The sequence below is a fragment of the Centropristis striata genome, chromosome 20 (assembly GCF_030273125.1).
Source record: "Centropristis striata isolate RG_2023a ecotype Rhode Island chromosome 20, C.striata_1.0, whole genome shotgun sequence".
NCBI lineage: Eukaryota > Metazoa > Chordata > Actinopteri > Perciformes > Serranidae > Centropristis > Centropristis striata.
Window position 1 is genome coordinate 30,409,845 of NC_081536.1, and position 20,331 is coordinate 30,430,175.

Below are 20,331 nucleotides of genomic sequence, written 5' to 3' on the forward strand. Positions count from 1 at the left end.
GCGTGGAGGAATCCTGCGGGACGTGTCGCACAAGTTCTCGCCACCTGTTGCGTGATGTCAATGTTTCCAGCCATGTTACATTTTTGCAGTAAAATGTGTGTTTCTTTGCGAGGTTACAAAGTGTTTAAACTGTGATTTGTTTCTTTCGCAGTCAGCTAAATAAATAAATAAATAGTAGTTTTACCCGAACCAGATAATATGCAAATGTTTCATTCATAAAACCAGACCGTAAGCTGTGCTCTGTGTGGGTTAAACTTTAAGTTTCTCGACGTTTTCAGACCCGTTACTGCAGTAAAAGTACTAATACTACACTGTGAAAGGACTCCACTACAAGTAAAAGTCCTGCATTCAAAACTTACTGAAGTAAAAGTACAAAAGTATCAGCGTCAAAATGTATGTATGAATGGACCCACTCAGATAGTTTTATATAGGCCTATTCTAATTATATTATTTTATTGTTGTTGTTATTATTATTATTATTGATACTGTTGTCAAGGTAGGGAGCATTTTAACTACTTAATATACTGTTGTGTGCTTACATAACTGCAATAAAAATAATAATACAGTAATAAAACATCAGTAGGGCCATTCTGCATAGTGAATGCTTATTCTTGATACTTTAAGTACATTTTGATGCTGATACTTTTGTACTTTTACTTCAGTAAGTTTTGAATGCAGGACTTTTACTTGTAGTGGAGTCATTTCACAGTGTGGTATTAGTACTTTTACTGCAGTAAGGGATCTGAATACTTCTTCCACCACTGTCCTTTTTACTTTTTTTTTTTTACTTCTTTGACATTTTTATTCTGTGTATCTGAGAACATCTTGTGATTGTTCCTGCTCTTTCTTTTATTATTTATCTTTTATTGTAATAATTGTTTTTTAAACCTTATGGCATCATTCTAATTTACTGCTCTCCTTTGAAGCATAACTGCGGTAGAGATTTTTGACAGTCTTAATCATGGGTCTCAAACTCGAGGCTCGTGGGCCAATTGCGGCACTCCTGACAATATTTTGTGGCCCCCACCTTGATATGAAAGTTTAATGTGAGTTTTATATGAACGGCACTTTACCGTGTTGTGTGTGAAAGGTCCCTTTAATTACTTTTTTGGGTAATTTTGTGTCTTTTTTAAATAATTTTGTGTCTTTTTAAAAAAAATAAATAATTGTGTGTCTTTTAAAAAATAATAATTTTGTGTCTTTTTTGGTCATTTTGTTTCTTTTTTAAGGAATTACATTTTTTTTGTAATTTTGTGTCTTTTTTGGTAATTCTGTGTATTTTTTGGTCATTTTGTGTCTTTTTAAAGTAATTTAGTGTTTTTTCAGTCATTTTGTGTCTTTTTTTAAATTTTGTGTCTTTTTTGGTCATTTTGTGTCTTTTTTTAGTTATTTTGTGTCTTTTCTTAGTAATTTTGTGTCTTTTTTGGTAATTTTGTGTCTTTTTTTAAAGTAATTTCGTTTTTTTTCTGTCATTTTGTGTCTTTTTTTTCAGTAATTTGGTGTTTTTTTGGTCATTTTGATATTGCTTCCAGCGGCCCCCAGGTAATTTGAGTTTGAGACCCCTGGTCTTAACACATCTACATAACAAATTATTAGACGTTCCACAACTCTTTTTTTCATTTTATCTTTTTATAGCTGCAGATTAAGCTTTGAATGAGAGATGTGGTTGAAGAGATCCCGACATCTCAGCTGCCTGGAGCATCTGTTGATACATGAGCAGTGTGATATTTCAGTCCAGCCTAGAGATCCACTGTCCTGCAGCGGTGTTGTGTAGCTGGTGACCTAAGACTTTTGTTTGCTTTCTATCTCACAGTTTGTTGTTTCATCTATTGTCTGCACGGTAATTAGACTGCTGTTCCAAAAACTGCTCCCAGGCATTCTGCAGTGTTCTCGGACTGTAACCTAAACTAACACACATCGTATCATCTCGGCTATGCAGAAAAGTAGCTTATTTCCTGGTAGAGGCAGAGGGACGCTGCATGGTTTTTCAATCCCTTCAGAAATCTGCTAATGTGCTTATAGTGCTGAGTCGTCTACCTCCAACCTGTGTCACACTCACAGGTCAGGAATTCAGACAGAGTGCAATAGCCTCACACCATGGTCACCTCCTTTTGAATAAGTGTAATGTGTTTAGAATATATGCATGCATTAGAGCTGGAGGAAACAATTGGAACGGGAGTATCGGGATATTTTGCGTGGAGATATTATATCAATTCATGGTCGCCAAGTATCCATATTTAGTGTCAGTATTTTTGCCGTTTTTTTTTAAAAGAAGGCCGTAGCAGGCTCACTTTTATTAATATACTGGAGATACTGGCATCATATGAAACTAGAAGATCAAAGGAATCTATAGGCACCATGTGCATCTTTGTGGTTGTTTTTGTCTCTATGTAGTTGTTTGGGGTGTGTTTGTGGTCATTTTGCATCTATGTGGTCATTTTACACCTCTTTGTAGTTGTTTTCTGTGTCTTTTTGAATTTTTTTGTCTCTTTGTAGTTGTTTTACATCCTTACTGTAGTTGTTTTGTGCCTCTTCGTAGTTGTTTTGCATGTCTTTGTAGTTGTTTTGCATCTCTTTGTAGTTGTTTTGCATCACTCTGTAGTTGTTTTGCCTCTTTGTAGTTGTTTTGCGCCTCTTTGTAGTGGTTTTGTGCCTCTTTGTAGTTGTTTTGCATCTCTTTGTAGTTGTTTTACACCTCTTTTTAGTTGTTTTGCATCTCTTTGTAGTTGTTTTACGCCTCTTTTTAGTTGTTTTGCGTCTCTTTGTAGTTGTTTTGCATCTTTGTAGTTGTTTTGCATCTCTTTGTAGTTGTTTTGCGTCTCTTTTTGGATGTTTTTTCTCTCTGAGATCTTTTTGTATCTCTCAGTGGTTGTTTTGCCTCCTTTTGTAAGCAATCTATAGGCACCATGTGCGTCTTTGTGGTTGTTTTATGTCTCTTTGCTGCCAGTTCCAGGTGTGAAAGTGTACTTTCACAGTATTATTGTAAACTTATGTAACTCTAATGTTCTAATAAACATGTTTTTGTGATGTTTGAGACCTTTTGGTTTCTCTGCAGTATGCAATTTATTTAAAAACTTAAAATTGCAATAATATTGTATTGTGACTCAGGATAAAATTGTACCATGGGGTCTCTGCTGATTCACACCTCTAGTGTTTATAATATTTGCATGCATATATTCTGCATGATCAGCTCATGCAAATAAAGAAACAGCACTGTGTTTTTTTGCATTGAAGCCTCAAGCTTGTGAACATATAATGATGGGACTTGGTTCATTTTCAATACAAGTTGCAAACCAAACTGTTGCATGTTGCAAAGAAGCCTCGGCCACACTGACCACCACCACTGTGTGTAACAGCTACTTCACACAGACAGCGTTACCACTACGGCTCTTTCTTTCTACACTGAGTTAGCGTTTGATAATAGTAATGCCTAAAAAGACAAATTAAAGGCTGTTTGCACCACCTCTTGCTCTGTCCGTTTGCTTCTGTGTGTGTGGAATAAGTACGTAATATAAAGATCCTTTTATTCCAGTGTATGCATTCTGCCAAGTGGGCATGAGACTAATAAAACAGGCTCCCTAAAACCCTTCAGAGGTGAAAAACACAGTTTTTAAATGGCTATTGGTTGAACAATTGTAAATCATTCATCACATTTGAATTGTCCAGGGTTCACTGAGAGGTTTTGTCCATCTGCAGATAAGTTTCACAGGTTTGCGTGACTGAGGCCGGTTAGTGTCTCTAGTAGTTGTTTTGCATCTCTCTGTAGTTGTTTTGCCTCTTTTTAATTGTTTTGCATCTCTTTGTAGTTGTTTTTCCTCTTTGTAGTGGTGTTGCGCCTCTTTGTAGTTGTTTTTCATCTCTTTATAGTTGTTTTGTATCTCTTTGTAGTTGTTTTTCATCTCTTTATAGTTGTTTTGCATCTCTTTATAGTTGTTTTGCATCTCTTTGTAGTTGTTTTGCATCTCTTTGAAGTTGTTTTGCATCTCTTTTTGGATGTTTTTTGTCTCTTTGTGATCTTTTTGTATCTCTCAGTGGTTGTTTTGCCTCCTTTTTATAAGGAATCTATAGGCAACATGTGCGTCTTTGTGGTTGTTTTATGTCTCTTTGTGGTCGTTTTGTGTCTCTTTGCTGCCAGGTTCAGGTGTGAAAGTGTACTTTCACAGTATTATTGTAAACTTATGACAAATTAAAGTCTGTTTGCACCACCTCTTGCTCTGTCCGTTTGCTTCTGTGTGTGTGGAATAAGTACGTAATATAAAGATCCTTTTATTCCAGTGTATGCATTCTGCCAAGTGGACATGAGACTAATAAAACAGGCTCCCCAAAACCAAGAAAAAGCTCTTCACAGGTGAAAAACACAGTTTTTAAATGGCTATTGGTTGAACAATTGTAAATGATTCATCACATTTACAGTGTCCAGGGTTCACTGAGAGGTTTTGTCCTTTACAAATCTGTAGATAAGTTTCTCAGGTTTGCGTGACTGAGGCCGGTTAGTGTGGTTGAACGTTCACCACACACCCCGGCTACACACTGTGCTTCTCTTTTCCAGTGCAGTGACTCACACACACACTTATTTGGAAGGCTTCCAGTCCCGCCCTCTTTAACTCACACACTCAGCCCCACCCACATTTCCCTTTCCCTCTGTTTGCATTCAAGTCATTCATTTCACTCTTTTTGATCTCTTTTGTCATTTTTCACAGGGATGTGTTGCCGTGCACGCTGAAGCTAACTGAAGCCATCCCTCCTGCCAAAACGTCTGCTAATCCCCGAGAGCTCGCCCAACTACCAGCAGGTTTGTGTTTCAATTTTAAAAGTATATTTCATCATGCAATCTGTGAACTAATGGGCTGAAGGTGAGATATGATGGTGAAGTTTCATGATTCCACTGCAGGAGATAAAACAAAAGTGTAGATTAAAATTGCAATAAGTAAAAATGATTGCACTTTATGCTGAGGGCAGTTCCTTTTTATCTAGGGCTGGGCGATACGGACCAAAACTCATATCCTGGTATTTTTAGGCCCAATGGGGATATAATTGGTTAATGGACCTGCACTTATATAGCGCTTTTCTAGTTGACCACTCAAAGCTCTTTACACTACAGACTGCTCTCATTCACCCATTCACACACACATTCATACTGGTGGCAGAGGTTACCCTACCCTGCCACCATTGGGAATTCATTCTCACACCGATGAACGAATATATATATATATATATATATATATATATATATATATATATATATGTGTGTGTGTGTATATATATATATATATATATATATAGTATATATATATATAGTGTTAAGTTTTAACTCAGGTAATCATCATCAACCTTTTTAATTTAAAGATTGTATAAAAGTGTGGGGAAACCATTACATTTTTATCTGGATGCATTACAGTAATGAATTTGTGAATCAAAAATATGTTTAAAAATATAGAAAATATTATTTTAACACAAAACAATGAACTGTGCGTCATTATGGCTATATGTCCTTATAATCTTCACAGACAGAATTTAGATGCTTAGATTGTTCTTCTTGGTTTGTATTTCTTTAAACCAACCACAGTTTTGTTTGGCAATGCCTGGCCCTATGTGCAGCAACAGGGCCCCTTTAAAACAGATGAGAAAGGTGAGAAAATAATGTGTGAAAGACGTGACCGATGCTAGCCTCACTAGTGTTTCCTTTACCCATATTTAACTCCCTGCTCAACAGTGAAAGTGCATTTTCTCCTTGCCCCCTTTTTTAAACGCTACATTTCCCTTTTGCACATCAGTCCACAACCTGAAGTGCACACAGTGAGCAGCAAACACAGCATGCTGTAGGCCAGAGTATGTCAGCTGTTGGACCATGTGTGTCATCCATATGGGGATAAGAGAGGAAATCAGACAGAAATGGAGAGAGGGTGAGTAGAGTTTCTCTGTTGTTCGATGTGTAGAGTTAGATGTTGTTTATTTATGTCTACATAGTCAGGTGGCTTAAGACCAGATTTGAGATGAAATTGGACATGCCGGACCAAAAGCACCAATTTTTTTCCACATGCTCTCCATCACCATACGTTTCAATTTTTGATGGTTTCCATATAAAGTCTATGAGAACCAATGCATCTTCAAAGCAACCTAGAAGGTCAATCTTGGTGTCAAAATCTACATTTTCTGGGTCGAGGAATCCTTTAAAGCTATTGCGAATATGACTAGATGATTATTTGATCAAATAGATTATGTTCATTTGAAACATGTATTTATACAATTTCCAACTCAGTTTTGAGCCATTGGACATACAGTCATGGAAAAAATTATTAGACCACCTTGGTTTTCTTAATTTTTTGTTCATTTTAATGAAAGGTTTAAGAAAACTATGGAAAATGTCTAGATATCAGCTCTTAAATTAAACTCTTATGAGCTATTTTTGTTATCATTATATTTGTCCGAACAAATGTACCAGGCACCAGGCAGTTGTACCAGGCATTAAAATGAAGTGGAAGAAATGGAATAAAACAAGGGTTTTCTAATCAATTTTTCCATGACTGTATATAATCATACATAATGCATATAATCCCCCTGCTGGACGACACTTTTCTTGTGATTCTTGCACATTGCAGGGCTGCTACAGTGGAACTATATGTGGTTATTTCATGTAAAACACATAAAACATAGAATATACTATAGCCTGATATATATACTGTAAGTCCAGCTCAACTACCAACCATCTCACCCCCCCTGCTTGAAGGATTTAGTGGCATTCCTGAGCTAAATGACTCAGCCCCGGGGACAAAAAGCCTCTTCCGGGTCCAGATGAGTCCTGCTCAGCTGGCCTTTGACTCAGCCACAGCTTGTTGTTGCCTCTGGAGCTTTTTCTGCCCTCCAAGGTCCCAGCTGTGGAAGGCTTTGGCCACGACACTTTCATTCACATAATCTGGATCATCTAGAGCAGGGGTCTCAAACTCTAATTACCTGGGGGCCGCTGGAGGCAGTATCAAAATTACCCAAAAAAGACACAAAATTACTAAAAAAAGACACAAAATGACAGAAAAAAACTAAATTACTTAAAAAAGACACACAATGACCAAAAAGACACAAAATGACCAAAAAAGACGCAAATTACGAAAAAGACACAAAATGACTTAAAAAAACACTAAATGACTTAAAAAAGACACAAAATGACCAAAAAAATACACAGAATTACCAAAAAAGACAAAAAAATATTTAAAAAAAGACACAAAAAAACCCCCAAAAAAGACACAAAATTACCAAGAAAAGACAAAATTATTTAAAAAAGACACAACATTACCAAAAAATAGACACAGAATTACCAACGAAGACACCAAATTATTAAAAAAGACACAAATTATTTAAAAAAGACACAAAATTATTAAAAAAGACACAAAGTTATTAAAAAAAGACACAAAATTATTTTAAAAAGTCATTAAAGGGACCTTCCACACACAACATGGTAAAGTGCCATTCACATAAAACTCACATTAAACTTTCATATCAAGGTGGGGGCCACAAAATATCGTCACGAGGGCCGCAATTGGCCTGCGGGCCGCAAGTTTGAGACCCATGATGTAGATCTTTGTGTGTTGGGTGAAGTAATTTTTACTGCAATGAAAACCATCAAAATCATTCAATTTATGATTTTCTTTAAAGAAGCAGACATTATCCGTCAGACTGTGTAACAAAAGCAAAACAGTATAAAATGATATAATATGTATAATAGGAATGTATTGAAAAATAAAATAACATAAAATAAAATAACAAACACTTTGATATTAAAGAGCTTTCCCAGTTTTATTTGATATTAGTAGCTTGTTTACAGCCTGTGGAAGATGGAAAGTCAAGAGAGGGTTGATTTACTGCTCATGAAAACTCAATATTTCCTAACAAGGGAATTTTTAAGGTGAATACAGTATAGGAAATGAAATGCGTTAATCAGCGAATTAGCTTTGAAAGCAACTTTTCATTATTAAAAACAAATCTGTTAACGCTGCAGGGAGGATGAGCTCCAGCAGAAACCGGTACAGTGAGTCAGATGAAGAGCTGCAGACAGACGGGACTTTTATTGTGAAAAGGCCTCATTACGTTCAGGGATATTAAATGTATTTATGCAGTGTTTAACAGCCACTCCTTTGACCACGAGTCAACTAGAGACACACCTAAGAGCAGCTCGGTCCAGACTGTGCTGGGCTCATGTAGTGTGGTCACTCAGCTCAAGTGTTGCAGCACGATAAGAGGAAATACAGAGTCAATGCACGTCTATTGTGTGAGAAGCATGTTTGTTTGATCTACCTAGTTGCTGTAAATTCTTCTTAAACCCACTCATTAATTATATTTATCTCAACAAGACTGCCTTTATGACCTGTATAGTGTTATCTTTGTGTATTTTTGGCTCCAGTTCAGCCGTCATACGTATTTCTCTACACTTTGCCCTTGTTCTCACCTGGTTTTCCCCCGTTTTTTCCTCACACCTACCACACCAAACCACATTCCTCTCTGCTCTCAGTCCCTGCTGTATGAGTATCTGTGTGTGTGTGTGTGTGTGTGTGTGTGGTTTACTATACAGTAGCACTTTGCATGTACTTGTGTGAACATGCCTGTATGCATAACTGAGTAATCAAAACAAGTCCTCAAAATTAGAAGTGTCAAGTATTCAGATCCCCTATTTAAGTAAAAGTACTAACACCACACTGTGAAATGACTCCACTACAAGTAAAAGTCCTGCATTCAAAACTTACGTAAAAAGTTTTGTAAAGACGGGGTTAACTGATTGCAATTATCACCAATTTTTTAAAAAGCCTGACCTCCAATTTTGGCAGATACCGATTTTTTTTATTACTCACAGCATACACCTTCAATGTTTGAATCAAATTTTATTGAAAAACCATGACTGTTTGTCCAGCGGCTTAGAACTGAGTTGGAAGTTATATAAATATATGGTTAAAATGAACATAATTTATTTGATCAAAAATCATAGCTTTAAAGTATTCATTGACCCAGAAAATCTACAAGAAAAAAGTAGCAGATTTATGAGTTTAAAAGTGTCAAATCTCTGAGAAAAAGCCGCAGATTTACGAGATTAAAGTGGTACTTTAATCTCATACTTTTTTCCTGGATTTCCTTGACCCAGAAAATGTAGATTTTGACACCAAGATTGATCTTCTAAGTGGTTTGGAAGATGCATTGGTTCTCATAGACTTTCTATGGCTCCCATCAAAAATGGGAATTTATGGAGATGGAGAGCATGTGGGAAAAAAATGTTTTTTGGTTTTAAAATGAACAAGATATTAGAGAAAACAAGGGTGGTCTGATCATTTTTTCCATGACTGTAAAACACTTGCCTGTTAAATCTTGACCTGAAAAAAACTGTCAGCTAAATGTAGTGGAGTTAAACGTACAATATTTGCCTCAAAATATAGTGAAGTAGAAGTATAAAGTTACCTCAAAATTGTACAGTACTTGAGTAAATGTGCTTGGTTACTAAGTGTTACTTTCAATCACTGGTAAAAGGTAATACAATCTGAGCATGTAACAAGAAGAACTAGAAAATTTCCTCTGGGGAAATTTTGAAAGGGCCACGGGGGCTACTGCCGGTGTGTGTGTGTGTGTGTGTAATTAAAATCACATAAAGTTACTGTGTGTGTGTGCGTGCGTGTGTGTGTGCGTGCGTGTGTGCGCATGCTTGAAGCATGTGTATGCATGTGTGAGGAGTGTGCGTGCTTACGAGCATGTGTGTGTGTGTGTATCTGTAACTGTAATCACATCAAAGATCAAAGCAATCAACAGAATTAACTGACACCTGTTAATGAAAGAGTGACAGCAGCCAGAGGTGGACTGAAATTTCTGGCCTCGAACAGAAAGCATTTTTGGCAAAACCATAATACCTATCATTGATCTGACTTCACTTTGAGCGTCCTGAGTTCTTCCTGAATGTCTACATGCGATTTTTTTTAAGAAAAATGAAAAAATAGCTTTGCTAGAGCGATCTAAAAAAACTGTTCCATCTTCCTTTTTTCCGAAATCTCCCTGCGTTTTTAATATGGGAGCCAATGAGGCTGTTGGTGGTTTTGGTGGCGAATCTGTGCGTCGTACGCCCAAACTATAACTCTGACAGCTTTACCAGAGGATTGTGAGTGAGAAGACAAATTTTCCTACATTTCTATGTATAAATTATTTCTGTAGAGGGGAATTTGCGGCCTGGAGTGCAGTTTTCAAATTTATTTTTTGACAATTTTTTCTCTCCCTCTACACTCTGGCGATGATGTCACACACTGTGACACGAACATTCCGTGCAATACACACCCATTATAATCTCAGAATTTCTCCAAAAATGATCATGGTCATTGAACAGGGATTGATAAAAAACTATATGACCTATCGACACGTGGATTAATACACCAATACACAAGACTTGTGTCTACTGTTTAAAGTTTAAATGGAGTCTCTAGGTGAAAATATGCCGGAGAAGTAGACGTTTAAAAATCTCCAATTATTGTTCTTTTTCGCTAATTTTTTGTCGCCCGTCCCATTCATTTCAATGCAAAATTTTGGGTAGTTCGTATTCTGTAGAGAAAAGTAATAGCACACCAATCCCGATCAAACCGCACGTTTTGATATATAATTTGTCCTGCAACTCTTCAAGTTGTTGGACTAGTAGCGGGACGAAATTGCGTCCGGAAGAGGAATAAGAAAAAATCCACAGTATAACAGTAGTGCCGAGCACTGGTCCCTACAGCTATTGCTGTATGGGACCAGTGCTCGGTGCGATTGCCCCGAGGCCCTAATAAGAAGACACTGACACAGACCTGCGTGTCCCTATTCAGCCTGAGTGAGGTTACCCGGAAATTAGAAACCAATTCAACCGCAGTGCTTTTATTTTGAAGGCGATTTACTTATGTGCAAGTGTGCATACACACCTGCACAGAAATGCATTTCACAAAAAACACTGAGTTACCTTGTTAACTTGTGAAAAACATGTGTTGCTTTTTGCATAAAGTTAATAAATTACTGGTTTACTGCATAACATACATGCTCTATATTGTTTTTGTGGTTTGAATGTATGTTTAGTATCATTCCTGGCTGAATGACGGTCGACTCTTTAACTGATAGTTCACAAGATTTATTTTAACACTTTTTAACACTTTTACTATAGTTAAGACAACAAATATAGCCACTAATATATATATGACAGAAGAAAATAAACTTTATCAAACCTTGTGTCCTGTCAGCCAGCCACCATAGAAGCCTTTTTCATACTTTATAACAACTTTATATGAATTATGACGCACTGTTATTATTTACCGTTCGGTTTTCATTTTACCGTTCCACCTGTTATTTCCTGTCACTACCTTTCAAAATAAAAGCCCCCATTTCACTCTGGATGGCGCCTTTTCAAAATAAAAGCATCACAACATTGTAAAACACCTAGAAAATGTCCAAACATAAAAAAACAAGCTATATAATACAAACACCCCAATAGGAACCTTGCTAAAGGTCATTTACAGTTGTGTTTAAAATAAATGTTAAAGTGATATAGTGATTGGAGTATTTACTACTTTTTACTGCTATATTTGATTTACTCCACATTAAAGTCCTATCATAACATGTATTATTATCAGTAGCAGCTCAAAACCAGATAATTTACTGTATTTTATAAAGTGATTAAATTAATTTTGAGCAGAATTAAGTTCACATTGTCTCATGTGGCCCCTTGGATTAAATGAATTGCCCACCCCTGCACTAACAGGTCAGGGGGGTAAACAAGAGCAGAGTAGGAGGGGAATAGGAAAACGTGTCTCATGCCGTCACAGAAAGAAAGAGGGAAATGAAAAGAGAGAGACAGACCACAGAGGGAGGGAGGGAGGGAGGGGGCTGCGCTAACAGCCCGCCCACACATTAAAAGGAGTGAGTCATAACACAGATTGAGCCAGAGAAGGCAGCCGAGTTTCAGCCTGTGAAGAGAAGTTAGAGTGAACGTGTCATTGAGATTTGGGATCACAGTGAGTATTGTTTCTGCTCGGTGGCTGTGAAGGAGCTGCTCTGTGTCTGGTACGAGTGTCCGTCATTGCATTATCTGTTTGTCTCTCTTATTGTGCTCTGTCTGGTACTAAAGCTTCAACTAATAGTTGTGTTACGCTATTTTAGAGCTGTTTTCCTCCTTCTTGCTGCCCGGGGAAAAGCTCCCTGAAAGGTGAAACCGCTTAGTCGGCAAAAAGTGAACAGCAGTGATTTGTGCACAGCAGCATTTTTAGATATTTTTTAGATAATTGCAGGACTTTTATTGACATATTAGGAGCTGATGGACAGAGTGGACACATTTGGGATAATTTAATGCTTAACTTATCGCAAATGTTTGGATAAGTATTTTTCGGTGTGTATATATTTTTGCTGCATACTCGGTATACTTAGAGTCCGTACAATTTTCAGTTTTAAGATAAGATCAGACTTTATTTATCCCGCAGTGGGGAAATTTAGTTGTCGCAGTAGCTCAAGATACAGACACATAAATATACAATACAATACAATACATCTTTATTATCCACCATGGTGGAAATTTGCCTTCGGCTCACTGTAAAGATTCAGAATTTCATTAGAAACATACAGCAGTTGAGAATGCAGTTAAAACATAGAATAAGAAAAGAAAAAAAGAAAAAAAACAATTGCATATAGGAACAGAATATGAAAAATAAGACATATACATACATTCTATACACATTCTATACATACATTTCTGCTATTTGGCATTATTATTAATATATATTATTGTGCTGTTTGTTTTCCTGAGAGTACTTTGCTTTTTATGGCGTTATAGATGGAAAAACAAGTGATAAAGTTTCTTCCACAGACATGGAATTTGCTTATGTTTGCAAAATGCACAATGATATGTTAATAATTATGATAAAGCAGATACATTTGAGGTCAGTGCAGATCTGAGGGGTGTTAGTCAATGATGTTAGTGTTGTTTATGTGGATGCGTGTGGATATGTAGTATAAAATGTGAAGTAAAAGGCTGAGCAAAGCAGGAGGTATCGCAGGTGCTGACAGGGAATAACCGCTCCAAACCAACAAACAAAATATTTCCAATCTTTGCCAACAGTGGTGAAACTATTTCTGCCTGATTACTTCCCCATGTTTGATGCTGTGAGCTGGAATAGTCACAATAGCAAAGTTTAGACACAGCCAACAGGTTTTGAATGTCCTTGCATGCTGTGACATTGACTTTACTTAGACTACATTGGACTTATTAGACTATACACATCTTATTTGGTTTGGTAAGCCACCTACTATGGAGCACAGTTTATGAGTAATGGGCTGTTAAGTGTTGGGCAATGACCACCAAATGTCCACAGTGTTGACACAGTTGATGACTGTCAGCCATCGTGATGGACGATGATCTTGTCACCACAAATTCATACGAAATCATGCGGAAATCATCAGAAATGAGTGCATTGATCCTCCTCAATTGGAAGAATCCTCAGTCACCTAGCTGGACTCAGTGGCTGAGAGATGTGAGGCAACACCTTAAACTTGAGAAATTGAGATTTATGTTACGAGGCTCCCCAGATAACTTTGAGAATACCTGGAAAACATTTATGGATTACATTGAAACCAAGCTTTAAACTTCCCACTTTCCTGTACGTATCTCCAGACTAAGCCTGCAATATATGACTACTGTTATTTATTTAAGCCATTATAGCCCATCATGATGGGGGGAAAAAAAGAGCCCTGAACTACCTGTCTGTCTGAGTCTGTATGTTTTTTTTTCCCTTTCTGATTGAAGTGTCTGTTGTTTGTTGAATGGCTGTCTTGTTTTATTGTTTGAAAAGAAAAATCCAATAAAAATAATTATAAAAAAAGAAATTAGTGCATTACATAGACTGTTAAGAAAAGGGAGTTCTTGCGTGAATTAGTGTGAACAAATTCTCTCTTTCACCCCAGAATCGTTGATGTGGCAGCAGTAGTTTGCACTCGTAAAATCAGTCTGTACATTACATTAAATAAAACATTAAACATTAAATAAATCAGAAATGTTAATAGGGGTGGATGGTTGGCGGGGCTTTTAAATCATCATCTTGTCCATAAATCTTGTCCATCAGCCCAACCCTAGTACTGTTAAACCTCAGTCTTTTGGCTTGCAATAGTTGAGTGAAAGGTTGTTTTTTTTTCAAAGCTTTTCCATGATCTACTGAAAATAACTCAAATTGATGCTTATCAAAGGGGGAACTCCAGCAATTTTTACACAAGTCTGTTCACAACTGTTGGCGTGCAATGGTAGATTAGTGCAGTAGTCCTAATTCTTTTGTCTCACAGTTGGAGAAAAGGCATCAATGTTGGCTACAAACCAAATATGAAAATAATAACCCCAAGGGAAAGGACAGGGCCCAGGCACTTAGATGTTGTATCACACACTTGATATATTTCTCTCACTGTTTCGCTTCTGTGTGGCAAATCTACAAGAAAAAAGCAGAAGATTTATGAGAAAAAAAGTGTCAAATCTAAAAGAAAAAAGTAGCAGATTTATGAGAATAAAAGTGGCAAATCTAGGAGAAAAAAGTAGCAGATTTATGAGATTAAAAGTGTCAAATCTAGGAGAAAAAAATGGCAGATTTATGAGCCTAAAAGTGTCAAAATCTAGGAGAAAACATAAGCAAATTACGAGATTAAAAGTGGCAAATCTAGGAAAAAAAAGGTATCAGATTTACGACATTAAAAGTGGCAAATCTATCAGAAAAAAGTAGCAGATTTATGAGATTAAAAGTGGCAAATCTCAGAGAAAAAGATGCAGATTAACAAGCTTAAAGTGCTACTTTAGTCTTACTTTTTTCCTAGATTTGCCACTTTTAATCTCACAAATTTGTAACTTTTTTTCTCATAGATTTGCCACTTTTTTCTCAAAATATTACCCCCCTTCCCCGGGGTCCGTATTTTAATTATTTTCATATTTGGCCCTAACATGCCGTTGTAAGAATGAAAGGCCACCTCGGTAAAGATAAAAACAATAGAAATGTTACCAACACGAAAATGTTAACCCCATGTTGTATCACACACTTACAATATAGTTTTCTCGCTGTCTTACAGGCTTCTGGGATGCTCCGTTGTGCCACGTGAGGAAGGGCTGTGGGTCCTCGTCAGGAAAAGCTGCTCCTGACAGACCACCTCCCCCTGCCCCGAGACCTGTCCACTTGTCCACCACACCGGGAGGCCCTCAGCTTCAAACTCGCAGCCCATCTGAGCTTGGATGTAGCCAGTCCAACGGAGCACTCTGCTTCATCAACCCCCTCTTCATAAAGGTGCACCAAGCAGATGGCGTCCACAGCACCACTTCAGATACCTCCGCTACAGCAAGGCAAGGGCCGAGGGAGGCAGCAGTCCTTAGTGACCGCCTAGAAACCACCAATAAGGACACTCAACAGAAGGACAGTCCCCAGGTCTGTAGCTCAGATCAAAGTTCAGAAGCTAAGTGCTTAAAAACGGTCCATACCTCCACCTCGCATTGTGCCGCAACGCCTGGCCCTCCTCCCCGACAGCGCAAAATGCCAGAGAAGATTCCCTGGATCAATGAAAAGCTGGAAGGGGGCACCAGCCTCCTTTATCGTCTGGGCTCCTCGCTCAGCATCAGCCCCTCATCCTCCCCTCCCAAGAGACTCAGCATCAGCTCCCCCATATCCATCCCCAGGCCCTCCCTGCCCATCTCTTTCCCATCTCTCTCCTACTCTCCACGTCGGGCCAAGGCCTCGCCATCGTCCAGCCAGGAAGATGCCCAGTGCCACTTGGCGCTGGAGGACCAGACTATTGAGAAGGCCCTCATAAGAGCCAGACTGTCTCAGTGTAATGCCGCCAGAGCCCGTGCACAGGACTCCAGCAGCCCTCCTGATGGTTCACTTACAAGCAAACAGGCCGACGTGACAGGTGGTGGAGAAGAAGAAGAAGAAGAAGAGGCGAGCAAGGAAAGCCGAGGTGGTGGCGGCCAGCGCCAGAGTGACATGAGCTTCTCCACGGATTCGTCAGACTCTCTGGATTTCTCTCAGTCCTCGGCCTTCTTCCTCCCTCCTCTGCACGACCCGAGTCCCCCCACTGTGGAAGACTTCGACACCCACCTCCCGCTCTCCCTCCCTCCGTCGCATCTGCCGTGGAGGGAGGATGATGATGATGACGAGGATGACGACGAGGAGGAGGAGCCGGACTTTGGTGCAAGCGTCGAGAGCGATCAGGACCAGGACCTTACCATGGTGCCGCCGGGTTACCGCACAAAACGCCGTGCGAGTGCCAGCGCCTTGGTGCTGCAGAAGGCTCTGCAGGGGCAGCTGCGCAAGATGAGCGGGGTGTTCAACTCGCTGCTGACGCCGGAGAAGAGGGTGATCCGTAGGGTGGTGGAGCTGTCCAGGGACAGGAGCTCGTACTTCGGCTCCCTGGTGCAGGACTACCTGAGCTACATGGGCGAGGGTGCAGGCACCCAGGCCTGGCAGGGCTACAACTCGGGACTGGAGCTGCTGCAGACTCTCCGACAGTTTATCACTCAGATGAAAATCTACCTGCGACAGAGCTCCGAGTTGGAGCCGCCAATCGAGAGCCTGGTTCCTGAAGAGCAGATCGGTGAGTTCCAAGATGTTTTACTCCTACATATAAAACCTAATAGTTTAACATGACTTTGATTTTTTTATAAATTTTATTTTACATTTTAAATTTTTCAGTAGCATTGATAAGCTCAATCTGTACAGAGAAAAATCCTAATGAAAAATAACTGTTGGGTAAAAATCCTCGAGCACACAGGAATTAAAATACATTTTTAATTTTTCGAGAAAGAAGTTGCAGATTTATGAGATTTAAAGTGGCAAATCTAGGAGAAAACATTTTTAGTTATTTTTATTTTTTATCAAACAATACTTGAAATAAACTTTAAACTTTGAAATGGGTCAATTTGACCCCCAACATAACAGGGTTAAGCTTGGTTCGTTTATCGTGTTTGTCGGCAAGATTAGAAAGAAACTACTCGTCCAATTTTCATTAAACTTGGTGGAAGGGAGCATTGAACAATGAAGAACCCTTTGGAGTGGATTTGAATCATGACATGGATACATGAATTGTAATAGTCAGTATGTCATGTGGCTAAAAGTCGGGTCAACTGCTGAACTGCTGGGCCTGATCGGTTGCAACATTTCTCTCTTTTTCCAGAGTGATGACCTCATTCTCAACTCAACCTTGTGGGTGGTGGAAGTCATTTTATGCTTGTGTTTGCAATTATGTTGTGGTTATTTTTAGGAAGTGTGAATGATTGATGTATTTATGTAGAAATCTTAATTTTTTACTGCAACGATATGTCACTGAAAGCATGCTCAGTGCAGACGCAGCAGTTTCATTTCAGTATTTTAGCAGCAAAGACGTCGGAAAACTTCGTCCTCACGTGTTTGCAGCTGGAAGTGTGCACGTGCATTGATGCCTATGTATATATTCCTAGTGAAGCCATCATCATCAGGTTAATTCTACTTAATTGTATGCTCAATCAATCAATCAGACTTTATTTGTATAGCACTTTTCATACAAGAGAGATGCAACACAAAACGATTTACATAAAAAAGGAGAAAATAACGATAATAATGTAAAAAAAAAATAACGAAACATAGAAACAAGCAAACACCCTCCCTTCCACAAACTGAGGAAGCTCCATCTCAACATGGAGCAGTGAGGAAACACTGGAGGCAGGTTAGAAATTAATTAGATGAAAAATAAAGTAAGATAAGATAAAAATAATATATATAAAGTAAAAGTCAATAATAACAATGAAAAGTTTTAAAAAAGTTTGATAAAAAGATCAAACAATAATGGTGTCAGTATCTATTTGAAAAGAAAGTAAGTACACAAGTAGTCAAATCAATCTGACCTTTTGAGACTGAATGTAAATGTCCGGTAATCTAATTCTGACATTTGAATTTCCCCTTTTATTGCCCTTCATTATATCCATCCTTTGCATTTTACAATGCAACAACAGCAGTATGAAAGGACACACATAGATACATGAACACACACACACACACCTGCCGGAAGAGCGCTGTGAATCATTCAGGCCAAGATTCAGTGGCTGCATTAGACCTTGGACAAGAGGAACACGTCAACAGAGAGCACAAAGAAGGTTTTATCTCAAAGAGGAAAGGAGCTGTTGAAGCCAACCTGTTTCTACTGGCCCTGTTCAAACAGTTCACCACAGGGCTATAATTATCCAGTCATGAATTGGTTGAAAAACTGTTGTCTTTTATCAGCAGTCATCACATTACAGGAATCCTGAATGTCAGCAGCACAGGATTGTATTAAAGTTTCACTCAGTCTGCATCACTTTCAGTCTTTTTCAAGTGGAAATGCCCCTAAAAACAGTGACGTAGGCTACCCCTAGTACGGGTATCAGTAGTGTAAACACTGCCACTAGCTGAGTCAACCTAGCTGTGATAAGTTTGGAAATAATGGCATAGACACCAGGTCATGTGAGTGATTCTCATGAACATGGTGCAGCTCATAGCAAAAATCCAAGAGCATTGAATACATATTTTCTTTGACCCTTTATAACATATACAATCTAAAGTCACTGTTTAATATGAATTTATAATCTATTTTAAAACATTTTAAGGTATTTTCTGACATTTTTAGAGACACTGTGAGCAAAATTATTACCGTGACACATTTTTAAATTAAAAAACAAAACAAGGAAAGTTTTTTTTTTTCCTTTGGCAAGCACTTAAATATGATCAAGGGTAGCTGGTATCACCAAAATGTATTTTAATAAAAAATACACATATTTTAATTCAAATGATTCTATCATTACCGTAACATTTAACCATTTTTTCTCATCAATTTTCATTCAGATTTTGTTCTTTATACACTGTTAAAAACCATTATGTTTGATTACATTGTGTTAAATTATACATTTTTAAACAAATGTATATTTATGTTTATAAAGTTTATTAAATATTTATTGTATATAAGTGTGGGGAAACCATGAAACCATTTATCTGGACGCATTACGGTAATGAATTTGTGAATCAAAAATATTATTTTAACACAAAACAATGAATTGTGCCTCATTATGGCTATACTGTTCATTCATATAAAAGTGAAATATATTTAGTTTAATAAAGTATGTCCTTATAATCTTCACAGACAGAACTTAGACTGGCTTCATGAGAATCACCCATGTATTGCAGTCAATGCCATGTTAGTTTTGATTAGAAAGTCACATGAATGATGCAGCAGTAGATGAACAATTTTGGGGTTCTGAAAGTTATTTTTACTGATTTGTCAGAGGAGTCTGGTGGCCCTGAAGAGAGAACTAGTTTTGTGTGTTTTTATGACTCAATGAGAGATACTAAGGCTATTTTTAGGCTATTTTAAGGGTATTATCAAGCAGGAAGTAAGCAATCCTTGGTTCAGTGACAGGCCAGTCAGACACACCTCTCCTCCTGATTACACCAGACTATCTTTACCACTAGAAGATAAAGTCTCATTGTGTTCGGTCGACTGGTCAGTATAAAAAAAAATATCTGTTGGGTGAAAACCCTCTGGCACACATAAAATATATATATATTTTTAATAACTGGAAGGATTGAATACAGAATGTACAATGAAGTATTAGGGCCAAGTATGAAAAAAAAATCTAGGAGAAAAAAGTAGCAGATGAATGAGATTTAAAGTTGCAAATATACGAAAAAGTCGCAGATTTGTGAGATTAAAAATGGCAAATTACGAGAAAAAACTATCAGATTTATGAGATTAAAATTGGCAAATTCAAAAGGGAAAAGTAACAGATTTATGAGAAAAAAGTAGAAAATTACGAAAAAAAATGGCAGATTTATGAGATTAAAAGTGGCAAATCTAGGAGAAAAAAAGTCACAGATTTATGAGATTAAAAGTGGCAAATTTAGGAGGGAAAAGTAGAAGATTTATGAGGAAAAAGTAGAAAATTACAAGAAAAAAATGGCAGATTTATGAGATTAAAAGTGGCAAATCTAGGAGAAAAAAGTCACAGATTTATGAGATTAAAAGTGGAAAATCTATGTGAAAAAGTAGATTTATGAGATTAAAAGTGGAAAATCTACGAGGGAAAAAAGTATCAGATTTATGAGAAAAAGTGGCAAATCTAGGAGAAAAAACTAGCAGATTTACGAGATTTAAGTGGTACTTTTTTCATACTTTTTTCTTGTAGATTTGCCACTTTTTTCTCTAAATATTCCCTTCCTCCACGTGTCCATATTTTAATTTTTTTCATACTTGTTCCTAATACACCGTCATAATAACGAAGGCCACCGTGATAAAGATAAAAACAATCATTTGTACAATATTGAGACTGACAGA

General features: G+C 37.7%; 1 protein-coding gene across 1 annotated transcript in view; it reads left to right on the forward strand.

Moving 5' to 3' along the window:
* The window catches only part of LOC131993962 (ras and Rab interactor 2-like), a 29,296-nt gene that overhangs the window by 369 nt on the left and 8,596 nt on the right, over positions 1-20,331 (forward strand). The window contains exons 3-4 of the mRNA XM_059323761.1: positions 4,701-4,792; positions 15,073-16,587. Coding sequence (XP_059179744.1) covers positions 4,701-4,792; positions 15,073-16,587 — 1,607 coding nt within the window. The remainder of the gene's footprint in view (positions 1-4,700; positions 4,793-15,072; positions 16,588-20,331) is intronic.